Source organism: Talpa occidentalis, unplaced genomic scaffold, assembly GCF_014898055.3.
Source record: "Talpa occidentalis isolate TD23 unplaced genomic scaffold, MPIMG_talOcc4v2.1 talOcc4.6, whole genome shotgun sequence".
Taxonomy (NCBI): domain Eukaryota; kingdom Metazoa; phylum Chordata; class Mammalia; order Eulipotyphla; family Talpidae; genus Talpa; species Talpa occidentalis.
This window is the reverse complement of record NW_023604972.1, coordinates 90408007-90428115: the sequence shown is the minus strand read 5'-3', so window position 1 is coordinate 90428115 and position 20109 is coordinate 90408007. Positions and strand designations below refer to the sequence as shown.

The window sequence follows — 20109 nt, the reverse complement described above, 5'->3', positions numbered from 1 at the left end:
GCTTTCAAGCTCCCTCCCCCGAGTGCACCGCCCGCCTCCTCGCGCGGCGCCTGGAGCCGCCGGCTCTCCAGCCTCTCCCAGGACGCGCTCCGGGAGACGCTCCGCCGGCCGCGGGCACACCGTCCGCGGCGCGAGCCCCAGGCGAGGCCAAGGCCAGCGGCAGCGGCCGCCCGGCGAGCCGGCGCCCAGGGCGCGCTCCTCTCTCTGCCCCGCGCCCCGTGCGCGCTCCTTTCGCCCGGGCAGTGGCCGCCGCTCCCCGGTGCTGAGACGTCCGCTTCGCCGCCTCCCGGCTCGGTGACCCCGGCAGAAACCCAGCTGGTCGTGCGTGGAGGCCGGTCGCCACCGCTGTAAGTTTCCCCCGCGGCCCCGGACCTGTTGCGGACGCCGCGCGTTTCGGGGGCCGCTTGGCCTGCGGGACTGTGTTCGCCAGGGTTCCGCGTCTACCGGGGCCTGAAACTCCGACCCAGGCGCGGGGGTCGTGGGGGAGGGTGGGGGTGGTGGGGGAGCTGTTCGTGAGGCAGAGACCTCGGTGCCCGCCGCTGCGGGTCCACTCAAGCGGACTTGGGCGGAGGGGCTTTCCCTCACCACCCGGGCCAGCAGCTTGGAAGTGGAGAGCAGAGCCAGGGGACGGGCGAGCAACTTCTCTGCGGGAAGCGGCGCTTTCCTGAGAGTGTGTGTCTTGCTGCCTCGCAGCCTCTGGAACGGAGAGCGCAGAATTGTTGGCCCACGTTTCACCCTACCCGGCTCCGGGGACGGTTGGGGCCACGCGCAGACACCCCCTCCTGAGAGCACATGCATGGCGGCGAAATGTGTTTGAGGAATGAATGAAATCCGGCTTCAGAAAAATGGGCTTGTCGTGCAATTACTTCGGGTTTGGTGTTACTGTAGTGGTTCCGAAGATCGGAATTGGTGGGCGGGGTGGAGATGAACCATTGAACTTGTTTGGCACGCAGGTTGGTGTCGCCCTCCTCACGGGCTTAGCCCGCGTGTAGAGTGGTGCAAGTGTTCAAGAGGACTGCATTGCATGGCAAATGCTTTCCTGGTTAAAGGGGCTTTATACTGTGCCATTGTTATCCATAGCACCAATTCTCGAGAAAGTACGCCGACTTTATCCTTTGGTTGCACCTCGATCAGTCTCAAAATCTGGAAAAGTGTGAGGGGATGCTAAGTATTGGAGGCAGAGACCTGTATTAGAAGCTTTACGTGAACTGGAGTTACTGTAACTGTAGAAGCCCTTTTGATGTTCCTGGTAATAGCAGCCCTTTTCTCAGCCTTCTTTGTAGGGCAGGTTAAGTATAAGTGTGCATTTTTTGGCCTCTTGGCATGTAAATGTTATTTCTCTGGGGGCTTGAAAAATGCCAGGAGGATGATTCATTTTTATGTTGAAGGTGTGTTTAGCCGCTGTATAAATAAATGACTTCTGCTGATATATTGATGTTTGCATAATTTTAAACTAGAAAGCAAGTCATTTTCCTTGGATTGCCAATTTCCCTTTTTATTTTAACCAAATATTGCTGCAAGATTGTATTTTGGTTGTGACATGCTTCTTCCTCTGGATGGTCTCCCAGAGGATAGACTAGGCTCTTCCTTCTGGCTTTATGGCCCAACCTGGAAATGCTGGGATTAAACAGGATGCAGAGAGATGCAGATACTCTATCCTAAGGTCTTCTAAACAAACTGTTTTCTTAAGTGCAAGCCTAGTTGTGAGTGTTTGTTTTACACCATCCAGAATCTAATGCTCAGGGAAGCACATTCTGGGTTGGTGTCATTCTGGGTTGGTGTGATTCCGCCTCAGTGTACAGGCACAGCTTTTGAGCCTATTTTGGGAACATTAACTAAAACAAAGTGTAGCTATTCATTTTAAAGTTTTACAAGTGTATATGTTAGGCATGGGAATATGTATATGTATATTCTTTTTTTAAGTTTTGACTTAAGATCCCCCACAAAGTACTGCAGATTGAATAGACTGATTCAAATGACAACCACAGTACTAGAGCATCAGGGATGCTGGTCCATGTTTTAATACTTGGGGAACCTGGTGCATTCACATAGGCTCCTGTCTATGTTTCTCCTGCACGTTGGACATTGGTTACAATGCAATGGACTGTGGAGGCTTAGCTTGGGGGGGGGGTGTGAAGCTTGACCCTTCTCCTGTTGTCATTTCTCAGTTACTATGGAGACCAGTGGGTGTTTTGTAAAGCCTTCCTAAGGCCAGAACCTTGGGACTTTGTTGCTTACTTTCTTCCACTAAGCCCTGTTTACTCATAACAAAATGTTACATTCCAAAAATAAAGGAAAACAAGTTGCATCACCTAATGGTATGTGGCCTCCCAGTCAAAGGCAAGTTAGACACCTGCTTTGTTGTTTTGTGTGGGAGCAACTGGCAGGTCAGGCAAGTACAGGGCAGTTTAGTATCTATTCCTTGAATGTGGTAAATCACTTCTTTACCTTTCTTAATAATTCCCAGGTATAACTTAAAAATAAATATCTGAATGATGGAAAGAAAAGGAGGACATGGGTTTCTGCTGGGTTTTAAGGACTGGCTGTTCTGTGTTTGGAACAGATACTGTTTCCTTCCTGGGGTAAACAACTTCCTTAGAAGTCCTTTGACAGGCAGGTAGTAGAAGGCTTTATTTCTTTGAAGTAACAGAAAGGACTGAGTTAAAAAGAAACAGAAGCTTATGATTGAATTCTGGAAGATGGATGATAGGCATTCCTATATATTTAGCCCACAGTTTTCTCATTGAATAATGCCAAAGATAGTATTAAGTCTGCTATCACTTCAATTTAGATACTGAGGAAAGCACTTCAGTCAGCTAATCTCGTGTGGCCCTAAATTAACAATGACTGGCAACACACACACCCCTACCTTTTTGTTTAGATAAAGCAGTGTTTGCATTGTGAACTCCCTACATGCAGGTGCCAGTGCATGCAGATATACAAGAATGGTCCTGGTGACACACGAATGAAAAGAGGGGGATGGAGATCCTTTGTTCTTGCAACTGTTTTTCCAAGAATTGATAGAAAGCAGGAAGAACAGAAAAATTGCACTCATGAGCATACTACTCAAAACACTCCTTTTATCTGCTCAAATCCTCATTTTGGAAAGTATCCAGAGCAAGAAAGATGAGTAGTGATTGTGCCAAAAGCTATTCTGTGTTCTCTAAAGCCTGCTGATCAATATATGGTAATGTTTATATTGGGACTCTCAGGACTCTGTAGCAGCGGAGCTGTCTGGTTAGAAATGATCTGTGATGTGTAAAATAAATATCGATCATTGCCGGAGTTGGTGGAAGCCTGTGATTTTAATGTTCCATTTTCTATTACTCTATATGCAGGGAGACAGGATCTTAGCACAGAAATCCTTAATGGAATTAATTAGTAGGTGTTTGTTTTACACATAGCTTTATGTTGCATAGGGTATTAAAGCCAGGCCCTTCGTGGCGTTACGAGAGCTGGAGGCCTGGCATTTTAAGTGACCTGCAGTGAATCAGCTGGACAAGGACAGAGAGCTGTGAGAATGAGACTTAGCTCCTCTTGACTTTTGCTGACTTACATTCTCAAGGACTTCAATATTCTGAAAGTTGGCAATCAGGTTTTCCAAGACGAACCTGCTTTTGAGCAGGAATTTTTTTTTTAAGTGTTCCGCTGAAATGGCTCACCAGTATTCCAGTGAATGCCTTTCCTTATAGGTAGTTGTCTCACCATTTAGAGCAGTAAGCAGCAGGGCTACTGTTTTCCTTGTTGTTTTCTCAGTCCAGACTCATTGTTGCTTTTGTGCAGCTGTTCGGAACATAGGGAGCATCACCTTCAATGGCTTTGTTTTGTTTTTTTTTTAGGAGTGGAAACAAAATGTCAGTCAGTGTGCATGAGAACAGCAAGTCCCGGGCCAGCAGCGGCTCCATTAACATCTATCTGTTTCACAAGTCTTCCTACGCTGACAGTGTCCTCACTCACTTGAACCTTTTGCGCCAGCAGCGCCTCTTTACTGATGTCCTTCTCCATGCTGGAAACAGGACCTTCCCATGTCACCGGGCAGTGCTGGCAGCGTGCAGCCGCTACTTTGAAGCCATGTTCAGTGGCGGCCTGAAAGAGAGCCAGGACAGCGAAGTCAACTTCGACAACTCCATCCACCCGGAAGTCTTAGAGCTGCTTCTTGACTACGCCTATTCCTCCCGGGTCATCATCAACGAAGAAAATGCAGAATCGCTCCTGGAAGCTGGTGACATGCTAGAGTTTCAAGACATCCGGGATGCATGTGCAGAGTTCCTGGAAAAAAACCTGCATCCCACCAACTGCCTGGGCATGTTGCTGCTGTCCGATGCTCACCAGTGCACGAAACTCTACGAACTCTCCTGGAGAATGTGTCTCAGCAACTTTCAAACCATTAGGAAGAATGAAGATTTCCTCCAGCTGCCCCAGGACATGGTAGTGCAGCTCTTGTCCAGTGAAGAGCTGGAGACAGAAGATGAAAGGCTTGTGTACGAGTCTGCAATTAACTGGATCAGCTATGACCTGAAGAAGCGCTACTGCTACCTCCCAGAGCTGCTGCAGACTGTGAGGCTGGCTCTCCTGCCAGCCATCTATCTCATGGAGAATGTGGCCATGGAGGAACTCATCACCAAGCAGAGAAAAAGCAAGGAGATCGTGGAAGAGGCCATCAGGTGCAAACTGAAAATCCTGCAGAACGACGGAGTGGTGACCAGCCTCTGTGCCCGGCCTCGGAAAACTGGCCATGCCCTGTTCCTCTTGGGAGGACAGACTTTCATGTGTGACAAACTGTATCTGGTCGACCAGAAGGCCAAAGAAATCATTCCCAAGGCGGACATTCCCAGTCCAAGGAAAGAGTTCAGTGCATGTGCGATTGGCTGCAAAGTGTACATTACTGGGGGACGAGGGTCTGAGAATGGAGTCTCGAAAGATGTCTGGGTGTACGATACCCTGCATGAAGAGTGGTCCAAAGCCGCCCCCATGCTGGTGGCCAGGTTTGGCCATGGCTCTGCTGAACTGAAGCACTGCCTGTATGTGGTTGGGGGCCACACAGCTGCAACCGGCTGCCTCCCGGCTTCCCCCTCGGTCTCTCTAAAGCAAGTAGAACATTATGACCCCACAACCAACAAATGGACCATGGTGGCCCCACTCCGAGAAGGTGTTAGCAATGCCGCAGTAGTGAGTGCCAAACTCAAGTTGTTTGCTTTCGGAGGTACCAGCGTCAGTCATGACAAGCTCCCCAAGGTTCAGTGTTATGATCAATGTGAAAACAGGTGGACGGTACCAGCCACCTGTCCCCAGCCCTGGCGTTACACAGCAGCAGCTGTGCTGGGCAACCAGATTTTCATTATGGGGGGAGACACAGAGTTCTCCGCTTGCTCTGCTTACAAATTCAACAGTGAGACTTACCAGTGGACCAAAGTGGGAGATGTGACGGCAAAGCGCATGAGCTGTCACGCTGTGGCCTCCGGAAACAAACTCTACGTGGTAGGAGGCTATTTTGGCATTCAGCGATGCAAAACTTTGGACTGCTATGATCCGACACTAGATGTGTGGAACAGCATAACCACAGTCCCATACTCGCTGATTCCTACCGCATTTGTCAGCACCTGGAAACACCTGCCTTCGTAAACCTCACTTCCAAAAGAAAGTGAGCATGAGGTAAGAAGTCAGTTGAGCTGTCTATAGAAGTGTGCATGTAATTAAGCCAGCTGTGTAAATTCCTATGTAGAGTGAGACATGATCCTTAGAGCCTATGCTGTACAAGCACCACAGAAACTATTAAAGTAATAGACCTGAGACCCCCAGAATTTAAACACTTGTATCGACCCCCAGTTGCAATACTCTCCTCCTCTACCTTCATAGAAGCCGGTGGTTCAACACTTTCACAGACTCTCCTGAGGAGTTTTGCAAAAACTGCCCATTCCAGAGACTGGGTTTCATTTGGTCTGGGTGGGGCCCGGGCATAAGTATTTTTGGACAGTTTTGCAATGATTCTAATGCAGAGCCAAGTATGAGAGTCCCTGATCTGTGTTAAAGCTCCCTAATGGCTCCTGAGCCCTCCCTCTGTGCCTGGGGCTGGGCTGTGTGTTTCACGTGGGTCATTTCATTTAACCCTTACAACAATCTTGTGAGATATTACTAGAGCACTTTATAGATGAAAAAAAGCTGATGCACACAGAGGTCAAGTAAGTAGCCCAAGGTCATAGAGCTTGGCAGGTGGTAGCCTTGGTCAAGAAATCAACCCAGAGTAGAAGCCCTTGAGCATCATGCTGAGCTGCCACTCTATAGACTTCAGCTTCAGCTGGGTATCACCCCGGGAGGTGTTTGTTGATATTCAAATTTAGTTTCCTGGGGAACTCTCTCTGGAATGAAGAAGGGTTTAAGAAAGTGAGTGCTTACATTTATCCCTAGTTTATTCTCCCTAAAATGATTTATTAGCTTATTAAATTTTTTCCTCCAAAAAGGCCCCCTTTAGGGCATTTATTAACTTTAGAAGGAAATGTAGGGCAGTCGTTGTAAAAAGTTGCACCTGCATTGGATAAATGTGTCTGATGTGTGGATACACCGAGCCATGGAGAGAAAGTGCCCATATGCAAGCCTTTCAGAGTTAATCAGTCAGGCTGGCCCCATTGTCAAGGCTAACAAAAGTTGTGTTTCTGTGTCATATATCTGAGTACATAATGGTTGTCCTGTGTACTTAAGAGTATATAATACTCCCGGCCCAAATAATTAATAGGTCTACACAGTTCAGTGTTCGCAGAGCTAATGGCCGCTTTGCTGCTGTTAAGCATTCTTAGGACTGGCCTCAGGAATCACTTGAGCATGTCTAAGTGTAGCACCGAGCACATGGAATGTGTCGATTTGTTTGGTGATTCACGGGCTCAGTACTAATAATAAGAGAAGAAAATCTCAGCTTTGGAGGAACTACAGTGAACACTAACTCATTACTTGGAAACATGTCTCTGTTTTCCCTAGTAAGTTTCACACCTTTGAAGGGGACCTTCAAATGCAAAAAGGAAATCTAAGGGTCATGGCAAGCTGAGCATAGAGAAGTCTTAATGCAGTTGTCTTTGTTCTCATCTCTTATGACTGTTTTTAAAAGATTCAAAAACTGACCTTACTTTCACATTTAGTCTTTGTATTTTTTCCTTTCATTTTTTCTGCTATCTTCTCCAGCCTATTACAGTGAGTAGTGCCTAGTGCTATAATGTTTTCTTGGAATAAAGCTCCTCCAAAAGAGCAGGAACAGTCAGAAACCTTCTGAACATCATTGCACACCAAACTGGTTTTTGCAGCCTTGCTGGCATCTTAGTAATCCTGAATAAACAAATGGTCTGGAGGTGGTTATTTCATTTGCGATATGAATGTATGACTCAACTCAAAAGCAGGTTTAAAGAACCTCCTAGGCAAAAGCATCAATTAACAGCCCACTAAGTTGGGTGTTAGTCCAGAACTGACTCTATTTGTATAGAAGAGCCAGAAAAATTGCCAATGATGGCAGCGGTACATCAAACTGGTATTGGTACACTGTCTGGCATCTTTTGAGCAACATAAGGAAATCGAGGCAGGAAGAGACCTCCTATGTGATGCTAATTCTAAGTCGTGGAGTGTGGGACCTTACTGGACTTCCACTTGCCCCCCTGTCAATTGAGTGATTTGAGTTATGCTACCTTTAAGACATATCTCAATTCAGACTTGGGTGAATTGATAAATGAGGAAAGGAAAGGCAAAATGACTTAGCCCAGTGCTCAGCTTGTCTTAAGTGTTCAATATTCCTAGGTTTGTTTTTTTTTTTCGCCCTTCAATTTGAACTTCAGCTTGCAGTAGAATTGGAATTCTTCGTGTGTGGTGGAAAAATGAGGTTTCTTTGATTATTATCTGCTTCTCATCTTTATACTTCATTTTTTGGTGCCTCTTTTCTCAGCCCAGAGTATGTTGGCAAACACTTGAATTCCCCCTATCCAGGGCATTTGAACCTAATCACACGCTTCCGGTCCCTTTGAAACAGAGCCAATAAAGTGTTAGGTTATACGAGAAACAACATCCTCGCTGCCCTTGGTGCTACCAGCCAGCGTCAAATGCAGCAACAAAACTTGACAGGACCAGGTTCGCCTTCCCTTCCTTTGGGGTGGTGTGAGCCTGATCAAAGCAGGCCTGCAGTCTCTGATAGGCAACCAGGAGGTGGGGCTGGGGGATGACACTGTAGTTTAAATCACTGGATTTGGTTTAAATTTCTAAAGTTTACTACGAGATAGCGAGAAAACGTGAGCTAGATGGAGTGACTTAAAAGAAGTGCTGTGTAGGTATCACTTCTAAATTACACAAACATCTCTGTGTGACAGCTCGGGTCTCCAAATGCAGGTGCTAAGTGAATTAGTACATTGTTAAAAAGTTTCCCTGGCTGGAAAACCAAAGAGGTTTTAACTGTCTCCGGCTGCTCTGTCAGTGGGAGGGAAGACAAAAGGATATTCCTTTTGATGACTCTGCATTTTCCTGGTGCTGTGTAGTCCCAACCTGACAGCATTTGGGTTTTGATTGGCTTTGTTTCTTTGCTTCCCTTTTGGAGTTATTGCCTCCATCTTTACCCCCACCCCCTTTTTGGTGTTTTATTTTTTTTCTTTTGACTTTGAATAGGCAACATCTTGAAATTTCTTATTCTTACAAGATACATTCTTTTGGCCTAATGTTGATGTATAGTTTACAAGGAGGTGGGGTTGGGGGATGACACCGTAGTCTAAGGAATGCCTTGAAAGCTTGAATCACTGCAGCGAAACTGCCAAAAGAAACAACTAATGAAATGAATCAGACTTCTGAACATACAAAAGCGAGAAGAATTCAGTGCAAGTAATGAGTGGCCCCTCCTGAATTCCCTTTGTCTACGCTCAGAGTTCTAGCCATAGGGAAGCAGATTTCTACACGAGGACTGAAAATGTGCTTCGTGAACAGATAGCGCGAGTGTGTAAGAGACAAATGCCTTCTGCGTCTCCCTGTATAAAATTACACGTCTCCCAATGGGAAGGGTGAGTCGTGTGAGGAGGGCCAGCCGGGGAGTGTGTGTGCCTCCTGGTGATGGGGCCTAGAATTTATATTCTCATCTGATGTTGGTAGGTTCTGTCCATAACCACACTGCACACCATAGCTGTGTCTCCCAAGTGTGGACTGATGAACTCTGAGGATAAACTCCAGCCTTAGGCTGTTGAGGCCTGGTATGCTGTCACATGAAAGGAAGCGAGGCTGATTTCTGTATTAATGAATAGCAGAGTTGCATTAAATAAGAGGGTTAATATGTCTGCCTCCTGGATGGTGTAAGGATTCACATTTCATTTGAATCCTTTCTGGTAAATGGGCCAAGGAGGGTCTGTGCAGAAATCTCTTTCCACCCACTGGTGAGCACTTTGCTCTGTGTAAACCATGGAAAGGAATTGTGAATGGTGGAAGCAGAAAATGGCACTTCATTGCAGCACGTATAGGTTTGAATTTGAACACATATATCTTTAGGCAAGAAGTGAACTGTCTGTGGGCACCATTATTTTTCTTGAGCCAGCCACCTGTGTGCACACATACGTGTGACTTAAAGGAAACGCTTTAAATATTTGCACAGTTGCTACTGGACGACTAGTTAAGACCTTTGGAAGCAATGCTGATCAGCTCTATCCTGAGCTGATTGCTTTTTCTTTCAGGTTTTGGGGCTACTAACACTTCTTTTCCTTTTTCTCTTTTTCAGCTCACTCCATCACTTAGTGAGACAAATGATATTTCTGCTCTGGAGAGGTCACGTTAACAAAGAGGAAGAAGAAAAAGAAGTTGCTATCAAACTCCATTACAATCTGCTGCACCTTGTAAATGATGGAACTGGACATGAAGGAAAGGGGTGGGGGTGGGGTGGGATTTTCAGTGCAAATAGCACATGGTTTAAATATGAATGAATGAACCTGTGATCTAGTCCTTGTCTTGTAATTGTGGATTAATGTCAGCGTTAATCAGCCCCTTAAAAGAGAGAAAAGCCGGACCTTTTCCCTTGCTGTACCATATTCAGCACTTGATTTCCATGGGCTCCACCATTTATGTGTAAAATTTGAAATGGTTGTCACCTCTCTCTGAGGAGCAAGCTTGAAGCCTCCACACCAGCTGCTGTTGGAGAGTGAAAACCCAGTCGTGGGGCCAGAAGGGGAGCTGCAGAGCCAGGACCACTGGATTCACCACTAATTTCTGAGGGGCTGTGCTCCCCAGGAAGGTCGCTGAACAATGGGGAGCTTGTGGGTAGCCATTTGGTGGATGTTCTTTTCTATTTATAAGGGACTTTAAGCTTTCCCTTGGCTGTTAAGATGTTCGTGATAGATTTAGCTATTTATTGTTGATGCCTGCATGCTGAAACAATGCTTACAGTTGTCTTCACGTGTATGGACGTGTGTGAATGGTTGTGTGTTTTGCACTTTTTGTGGCTGTTGTGCTTTGCTGCACAGAATGAAAACTTTTGAGTGACAATTGGACTTTAACTGGAGGGTGGGTTGGGAGGGGGGATTTTGCAAATGTCAGGACAGGGAAGGGTTACAAGACAGAAATGTAAATTACATCCTAGAGATAGAGGACGCATGGAGGTCACTTTTCTTAGACTCACCCACTTTAATGGGGTTTCCTAGGCTGTGGTCATGCTGATGGCTGATGGGGTGAAGGGAGGCTTCCTTCTGCCTTTCTCTTTCCTGTCTGTTTTACCCAATTCAGTCTCAGCTACCGAAAATTGGAAAGGACCAAATCGCTTTGCAGTCTTTCTTCGTTTAATATCCTGAAATCCTGGAAAATGCTGGGGAATCATTCTGTATATAGGGCACAGGTGAAGGCATTGTCCAAAGTTTATTTATTTATTTATTACTCTATTCGCATGCTTTGCCACAGCTGCAGTGAGTGGGAAAAACAAGAATCATTGAGTAAATCAGTTCACTCACTAGATGTCCTTGGCCTGGACTCATTGTTCTCTATTCTTGCTGTCCGATTGGGCAAATGCTAAAAGTTCTCCAAGATGACGTTCAAATTGGTGCAAAGGTATACCTTAGTGCTTGCCCTTAGGTAAGGCTGTAAAACAACTCTTTGGTGCACAAAAGGAACCCAGGTTGGCCTGGACACACCAAAGATCTGTCAGCAGTGGCCCCTGATGAGAGGTTTTTCCAGGATGCTTGGGAGTCAGTTGTGAATACATTCTTTCCTAGTTCGAGTGCTTGTTTACTAAAACTGTGCCGTGATAGGTATTAGTGCTAGATTCAAGTAGGTGCTTCCCCAGAGGCGTCTGGGGAAGACCAACGTTTGCAACTCGCACTGCTTTTGTCAATGTTTTTCACATTACTGTATTTTAGAAAATAGGGTTTAAGGCTGATGCAAACCTTTTACATTGTGAGTGTGTGTGTCTCTAACAACAGATAAATCCTTAACATTTCTCTCCACCTGAATATTTTAGGCTAAATTGTCCATGTCCGTCCATGCTATGAGTAAGTGGGCTATAGTTGGACCAAAAAAAAAATGAGCCGATGGAATAAAAAAGATCAGTCTTTTCCAGCAGTCTGTCCCTCATTCCTAGATTTGTTCTAAGCAATGCAAATGTCTAATTGTGCCCTGACGGCATAGTCGGTGTTATATTGTAGCAGTTGCAGCTCTGTAGTTTATGATGCAAATCTGCCGAGATGAGTGTGTGTCACTGGCTTCTGAAAGCCGGGTGAGTTTTCTGCAGCTGTTTCAAAGTTGTGGTCTGTCCTTGAATCCTCTGTTAATTACTGTGTGTGAGCCAGAGGGAGCCATGGTCAGGGTGGGCCCCCAGCCCGCAGGGAAGTTTCTGGACTCCCGCTTTTTGAATTGATGTGGGCATTTGGGCTCACTACTTGACCATTCTTGCCCTGTGAAACGTCCCATGCTTTGAAGCAAATACAATTCACAGCACAGTGCACACAAAAAACTTGGCATAAGACAGAGAAGGTTCTTCTTATTCTATGGACTGGTTGCTGTGGAAACGGATAACAAAGGGCAGCCTTCCACTTCTGGTATAATTGTGTAGCCCCCTTTTCTCTGGGCTTGACACCTGTCTGAATAAGAGTGATTAGAGCTGAATAATATCCCTCTCTTGGCTATTGAATATGTGGTTCACGTACAAAACTCTGTGTAAGTCAAAGAAGTAAAGTTTTCATGTTCACATGTATTTGTTTGCTACTACTATGGTTTTGAGGTTTTGTAAAACTTATTTTTTTTTTTCACAATGTGAAACTGAAGGTCAAATAAATTATTAGAGATTTTCTCTTCATTGTGTGTGTATGTCTTTTTCTTTTTTAATACATAATTTTAGGCATTGAAAACTTGGACCTTCTGTGGTTTCATCAAAAGGACAATCATTTTAAATATTTTCTGAATGTCTTATTTCACCATTTAGTGACATACATTTATGAAAACATTTTTGCACAGTAAACAAATTTTTCACCTTTTAGAGTAGTTTTTTAAGCAAACTAAAAATACTTCAGTTATTGGGTTATTCATAGCTTAGAAAAGAAACAGGCACGTGTCATGCAGTATGAAGACAACATATTTCACACCTGAAGAAAGTTAGTTTTTGTGCTCGTGTGGGTTGGATTTTGATAGAAAAGTGGTGAGAAGGGAAGTTCAGTCCTCTTTTCAACTCACACTTCCTTAGAAATCATTGAAAGAGAGTAGAAATGAATGGATATTATTCCTCTGGAATGGCACAGAAAGACACAACTTTAACCCTCTGATGCCCTTAGCTTCTCCCAAGTCGAAGGCCGCTATCCCAGGTGCCTCAAAGAAAAACCAGATGAAGCCTCACCCCCTTCCCACCCATGATGGCCTCATGTCTCAGCAAGATGATCTGTTATCACTGGGGTGGTATCCCTTGTTTAATGTACAGAGCAATGTTGGGCATAATCTTTTTTTTTTTTGTATAGAAAATACACCTACTTAGAAGTCTAGGAGAGCTCACAAGCAGGCAGAATGCAATTACAACCATTGGACTTTGACCAAGATGCCAGAGCAGATGCCTCAAGGTTTACAGAGGAATCATTCAGTTCCACGCTGGGCAGGCTGGTCCAGAGCCAACTTTGGACAGCGAGTGTCTGAGTCCTTAGCTCCCAAGCACACAATGCTGATGACCCATAGAAACCCTGTTCATGATACCGTGCACCACCATATGACAAGGAAGAGGGGAAGTGAACCCTTAGGAGTCAACCCATGGGGCTTGGATATTCAAAAAAAGCGTCAAGCCTCTGAAGGGTTGACAGTGATTCCTGTAGTGATATGTGATAACCAACCTTTTATCCTTTGGACTTATCAATTCAGTTGGGACATGGAGACAGATTGGAGAAAAGAATTCTTAATTTCATTAATTTGGGAATTGCATTTTATTTACACATTCAGATGACCCCCACAGGTGACTGCATTTGTTGGGATTGCCTTGGGCTGAATGTAATAGAAATTTGGCCATGGAGGTTTAACCACAGTGGTAAAAATGGAGGTTGGCAGTCCAGGGCTGGGGTGGCACCCCTACAAGTCCATCAGGGGTCAGGCGCTTTCCTAACCTCCTGCTCTGCTCTCCTGTACATGGTCTTTGAGGGGGGCACCTATACCTCATCCTATTCCAGGTGCTTTCCAAGTGGCAAAATAGGGACAAAGGGAAAAAGGCATGTGCCAGATTAAGCTCTTCTTTCTTCTTGGGACAGTAAGTTTTCCCAAAAGCATCACCTGTGAGACAGTGACCTCTCCGTGGCCAAAACTGGGTCACATGAATTTCCAAAGAAATTAGGGAGGGCAGGGAGCCGTGCACTCTTTGGGGGGCATGTTGCTACCCCACACAAAAATGTGATTTTGTTAGTACGGATCAAACAGACATCGGTCTGGCAACTGCACAGGGTGTGTTAACAGTGCATAATCAAAGGATCTTTTAAACAATAGCCTGGCTGATCCAGTCATTGGTCTGTGATGTGCTGGGGTCTACACTAAGAGCATAGTTTACAATTAGTTCATTTAACCCACATAGCACATGGAGGGAAGTGCTGGGAGCCTGAACAGCTCTGAGCCTCGACTTGCTCATCAATAAGGCTGCTGCTGATTTTTTATAGATTTAATAATATAACAGATTTAATATCTTAAGTTTAAGAGACCTTCAGTGCCTAGCATTGTAGTAGATCCTTAGTATTTTCAGCTGTCATACATGCTTCCTGTTGGGAGAAATACATTTAATAAATCTACATCGGAAGCCCTCTCCCATGCAGGGGATATTGTTAAAGGTTTCATGCCCACGGCCAATTTCATCCTTACAACCACCCTCTGAGAGCAGGCACCATTATTATTTCCAATTTGAGATGAAGAAACAGGTTTTGAGAAATTATCTAACTTGCCTAAGGGAGTGGCGGAGGCTAGATTTCAAGCTCGCTCTCTGAACTGCTCCTTTTGACCTAGGAATGTGGAGGAAGGTGAGTCATGGGGCTGAACCTGACTGTGGGAAGCCTAAGGCTGCTGTGTCTGCATGTTGGAAAGGACTTGACCTCGTGAGAAGGTTCAAAGAGGCTGGTGAGGTCCACTTCTGGACATGAGGACTAAGAAAAACACTGAAGGTGTCTTCGCTGTGACAATGTTCTTTGGCAATAGATTTCTGAAAAAAAGATTGTGGGGAATTGGGGGCCCGTGGGTGGTCATTACACTTGATAGTTCATTGAGCTGTACACTCATGCCTTGCTTTTCTGTTTGTACAATGGCTATAGACTGAGAGGCTGATTATACAAACAGACAATGGCCGGAGCATAATAAAAATAGCATTCTGACCCATAATCTGTAGCAGCCAACCCAGGAAACCAACCCATATTCTACAGTAGCCAGTCTAGGAAGCCAATCTGCTATCTGCAAGCCTTTATTCAGGAAGTCAGGCCACTATCTCTGGCAACGGGTCCAGGAAGCCAAACAGTAAGCCCTGTAACAACTGACTCCAAATAGCCAGGACTTGATTAACAACCGACAGCTTCCTTCATTTTTGTCCTTACTTCCAACTTAGGACAGAGCAGAGAAAATCAATAATGCCCGCTCCTCCCCTTCCCACCCCATCCCCCCACCTTAACACAGGATGCATGCTTCTGGTTAGGCCACCTACAGCTTCCCTGAGCCTTCAGCCTCTAGTCAGGGCATATCCAAAACCTTCCCTTTATTCTGTTATAAAGCTTTACCACTCCTCTGCAGGCCTTTGAGTTTCTGCCAAAATGCAAGTGACAGTGGCTGACTCCCCTGATCTAACAAGCTCTGGATAAATAGCTTTGGCCTCTTCTCATTTGGTTGGTCTTTATTTCCACAGGCAAATGTTTGTTCAATAAAATAATTAAATATTTCAATAAAAAGGTTCATAAAAATCAAGTGGGGACCAACATTGTGGGTTCTGGGCAAGCTGCATTTTCAGAAGGACATTGTTTTCATCCTGAATGTCAGAGTGAAGTGCGGTGTACACAACGTAAATAATATGAGAACAATGGATTTTGAGTTAATGGGGTTGAGATTAGGACATCTGGTTTGCCAAAAGGAGAGCAGTTGCTTTGTTTGGGAATATTTTGAATAAAGTGAGAACACTTATGTAAGTTTTACAGTCGTATTCATGGTGCACATGAATGTATGAATAAATGCAAAAACTTAGCAGTTAATTCCTGGTCTTGCCTGTCACAAATCTTAAGTGCTTCGCCTGTCTGACACATACTCAGACAAGCCATCTGTCCTGCATTTGAGTTTAATCATAGACAATGAATTTTAAAGCTCTGTTATTTGTCAGCCATTGGACAAGTAAGTCCAAGACCTAACTTTCAGAGGGAAAAAAATGTCCATGGAGGCATGACTATGAATTAAAAGCAATTTGACTAAGTAAATTATAAATCTACCATAATCTCGTCCAGCTCTGCTTACAGCGCGGCTTGCTTTGTGAGTCTGGGGGAAACCAAGTGAGACAAAGTTTCTGTCTTTTTCTCTCTCTGGTCCCGTTTCCTTGGCAACCATAATCTTTATCTGGGCAAAGATGGGGAACTGCATCGAGGAAAGCCAGTTGGAATTTCAGCAAAGTCTCTCACTAATCCTTCTCTTGTGTTATCAGATGATTTGTTTTGTTATGAAAAGTTATTTTACACCCACCTTTTAGATGGTGCTAGGAGTGTTTATTGGATATCCTAGAAAGGCTGAGAGGATTTTTTCCCTACAAGATATGCTCATATATAACCACAAAGAAGATGAAATCAGCCTCTTGCTAGATACATGCTAGGTACCTGGGAAGCGAGTAATTCATTCTCTCTCTCTCTCTCTCTCTCTCTCTCTCTCTCTCTCTAACTACTACATTGTAAGTGCCAAATTGCAAATGCCCAGCCTCAACCAGCCACCCACATAAATTCTGGCCAGCGCATTTCTGCCAGGAAAACCACTTTGAGGGTAAAAATCTTGGAATTTTGAGATAATATACTATGAAGGGAAGGGAGGGAGAAAGAAGAAAAAACAGAAGCTACCCTTAGGAGATATGTCTAGAGTGAGATGTGTCTGGCAGGTAGTAACTCTCTTCAAGTTTGTTTCTGTACTTCTTGAGAGTGTACCTATTCAAAAGATGGGGTAGGGTCAGCTCTCACCCATTTTCAAGATGGAAATACCTAAGCTCCGCTTAAGGGCTGTTAGTCGCTCACACATTCAGAGGAATCAGCACACTCTGAAGGGAGGCTGGTGGCCGGGAGTGTGAAGCTGCCCCTTGGTAACCTTGCGGTGGGGTGGGGTGGGGGCTCAGATACCACCCATCCCCAGGGGAACATAGGTGTGGTGGCAGCAGGTGGGAGGAGAATGAGAAAGGCAAAATTTCCCTTCGAAATAATGTGTGTAGAAAAGAAGGAAAGATGAATAATTATCATGTAAAAGATTTAGGGCCATGGAACTATTCTGTGAGATACTACAATGGTGTCTATAGGTGTGATACAAGCGTCCAAACCTATAGAATATACAGCACCAAGGGTGAACCCTAATGTAAACCGTGGACTTGGGGTGATAATGAGGTGTCAAACTAGGTTCCTAACCAATGTAAGTTGTAAGAAACTTTCCGCCTTGGAGCTAGATGTTGATAGAGAAGTTGTGGGTATGTGTTCAGGGGGGGTGAGGGTGGAGGGTGGAGGGAACTCTGCAGTGCACACTCAGTTTTGCTGTGAGCCTAAAACTACTTAAAACGTTGATTAAATGCCCCCAAAATTACATTAGAAACAAAAGGAGACTTGTGGGGAAGGCCAAAGAAATGTTTCATCTTATAAAGCACACACTACATATTACTTAAAAGAATGTTACTATGTGTGGATTTCATGTACTAGATGAAAAAAGAGAAAACTCTTGTGGCCATTCTTGCATCCCTTGTCCCAGGATCCGGAATCAGCCAGCATTAGTGGAGGCTCAGGAAATGGAGTCCATGGTTAACCTGGGACCCAACCACCAATTATAACATCACCGCTAGGAGGAGGTGTGTCCCGCATTCCTAGCAACCAATTTACAACTCAGTACTGTCAGAACCTACTCACTCTAAGTTAATGACAGACTGTACTTTGGCAAATATTATACATGAATATCTCACTCACACTGCAAATGCTGACTCAGAGATTTTATTTCTGCATTTTTTTTTTTTCTCCACGATACTTAATGCTTGAAATTTAGTTGCTGTAAAATGTTTTTACTTTCCTTCTCAGGTATTTCCCTGGAGCAGAAAGTTACCTTTTATGGCAGCATGGTGTACAAATGCCCGTATATTTCTAGAAATTCATTTCTTCATTTATTTGATGGAAAAAAATAAACAGGGAAGGAATAATAATTGCAGGTAGGCTGTAGAAGTGTTCGAAGAGATCAATCAAACCAAGTGGTAAAAAACAATAGCTCTTTCAAAAAGCACAGCTGATTAAAGATAGCTGGGGGCAAGCCGAGCAGTTTCTCTTGGATGACATAGTTGGCCTGGCCGGCTCGTTGGGCAAGGCTCCTGGAACTTCTTATGAAGAGGCACCTTTCGGTCTTGGAGTCCTAGTGGTGGAGAAGCGGGGTACAGAGGCAAGGAGGGTAGGTGTGGAAGCTGCTGCTGTCTGTCCTTGGCTTCCAGCAAACCAGAGAAGATTGTAAGGAGGACGAGTCCAGAATGGGATTGCCTGTACAATCTCTGAGGCACTCGCAGCTTCTCTCCCCCACTAAGAACCATATCCAAGGGTGGAGGACAGCGGGGTGCTTGGGTCTCTGGGGTGGCAGAACTTGATCTCAGACACTCAACCTTCAGCAGTTGTGAAGGCTGGGTGGTGAGCTGTCGTTTAGTATTGTAGATCCTTTCCTGCCTCTGTGAAAGAGAGCTGGGCATGGCTCCTCCCTTTGCATCCCTGAAAATGCTGGGAGGTGCTCTGAGAACCAGAGAGGACAGGAGCCACCCTCCTGGGGGGGAGATGCTGCTAAAATTGCACCTGGAAACCACAGACCACACCCTACCCCTGCCTGGGGACCAGAGCTGGGGAACCAGAGACAGAGAGGAAGATGCGCCCTTCTCTCTGGGGTTTGTTTACTCCCACATGCCCTGCTCACACGTGTGCCGAGAAAGGCAGGAGAGTCCGTGATGGGCGAAACATTAGCTCTGTAATCTATGGCACTGGGTAGACGAGTTCAGAAGTTTAGGAAAGAGAGAGATAAGTAGATGGAGCTGCTCGTGGCCAGCACGGGAGCTCTACTACCCACGGCAAACATCCGTGTTTAGAGGTTGTGGGTAAGGAAAAAGTATCAGGCTTTTCTGCCCTCCCGCCATTAGGATAGACGAGGGAACCCTGTGGTCCTGAATGCATGCCTGATGGCGGGCACCTGGAGTGGGTACACCTGGGCTGAGAGACTGAGTTTATAAGGGCGGCGTCACGGGGACGCCAGCAGAAGCCAAGAACGAACAGTAGCTGAGAGAAGAAGAGAAGCCGAGAGAAGGCCAGAGAGCCCAGACAGAGCGAGGATTTGCTGCGGGCTGGGAGGACTGCCAGCCTCCAGGCCCCCCAGCACCCCTGCCTGCCATATGCCTGGTGAATCTAAATGAAAGACCTGCAAAAGCCACTGAGGGCTCTGACCCCTCCTTTACCCGGTCTGCGGGATCAGAAAACCTGCTCCGTGGCCTGTCCTGCCGCTACAGAGGTGTTTCCATCCTTCCTCCCTTGGCCTCACAGGGGCCAGACACGCACTGTGATCCTGCTCTGATCTTTTCCCCTTTATTTTTCTCAGACCTTCCCCCCCACCCCGACCCCCCCACCGTATCACTCTTGCTGGTCCACTCCTACCAGTGTAGGCCCTGGGAGACCCAGAGCTACTCAGGAGGTTTCCGGCTGAGGACTGAGATTGAAACCGCCTGTCTTGTCATGTCACTCTGCAGCAATGTGAGTCCACGTGAGCCGGGCAAGTGTGGGTGCAAGGGAGGGAGGGTTTGGAAGGGATGATATCACCCCGGTGGCCCAGCTATTAACATCTCACGTTCAGAAGCCTGGTTTCTTCACTTTCTTTTTTATATTTGGGGAGATGACTAAATGTTTTTGAAAACTTCTGAGCATTTGGCAACAAATCTGCGTGAGCACAGTGATATGATTGCTCTGTTCACAACTCAGCTGCAGTTTTAGGTGAAATTTTCAGAGCATCTCAGCATCTAACAAGTCATGAAAACTTGGCAGTAATTTCAGGATACATAACATCTGCTTATTTCGTTTTGTTACAAGTCACCTGGGCGAAACACTTCCTGACTCTGCCCCATAAATGAGCTAATATCCAATTAGAACACTCTGGTTAATAGCAGTAGCAACCATCCCTCGGCAGCCTGCAACAAAGCCTTAAAGGTAATGGCACTTCTCCATGTTAACAAAACAAAACCATTATTTTTCTTTTAGCTCGGATGGGTTATTTGCTAATGCCTTACCAGCTCTAACAGCTTATTCTCTGAGGAGGAAGTAGTCTTGGTTTCTTTGAGAAGAAACGTTTCCTTTTATCTGGGGCTTTTAAATAAAAGGATTTGGGAACCATTTACTGTGCATTTAAAAATAACGTGGTTCTATAATAGCACCATGGCCCAGCACTTTCTGATCGTATTTAAAA

At 45.5% G+C, this 20109-nt stretch overlaps 1 protein-coding gene across 1 annotated transcript; it reads left to right on the top strand.

Moving 5' to 3' along the window:
• Window positions 1-223: 223 nt before the first annotated feature.
• Window positions 224-12277, top strand: ENC1 (ectodermal-neural cortex 1). The gene is made up of 3 exons (XM_037529595.2): window positions 224-347; window positions 3840-5652; window positions 9719-12277. The coding sequence occupies exon 2, from the start codon at window positions 3853-3855 to the stop codon at window positions 5620-5622; it is 1770 nt and encodes a 589-aa protein (XP_037385492.1). The 5' UTR covers window positions 224-347; window positions 3840-3852; the 3' UTR covers window positions 5623-5652; window positions 9719-12277.
• The last annotated feature ends 7832 nt before the right edge of the window (window positions 12278-20109 follow it).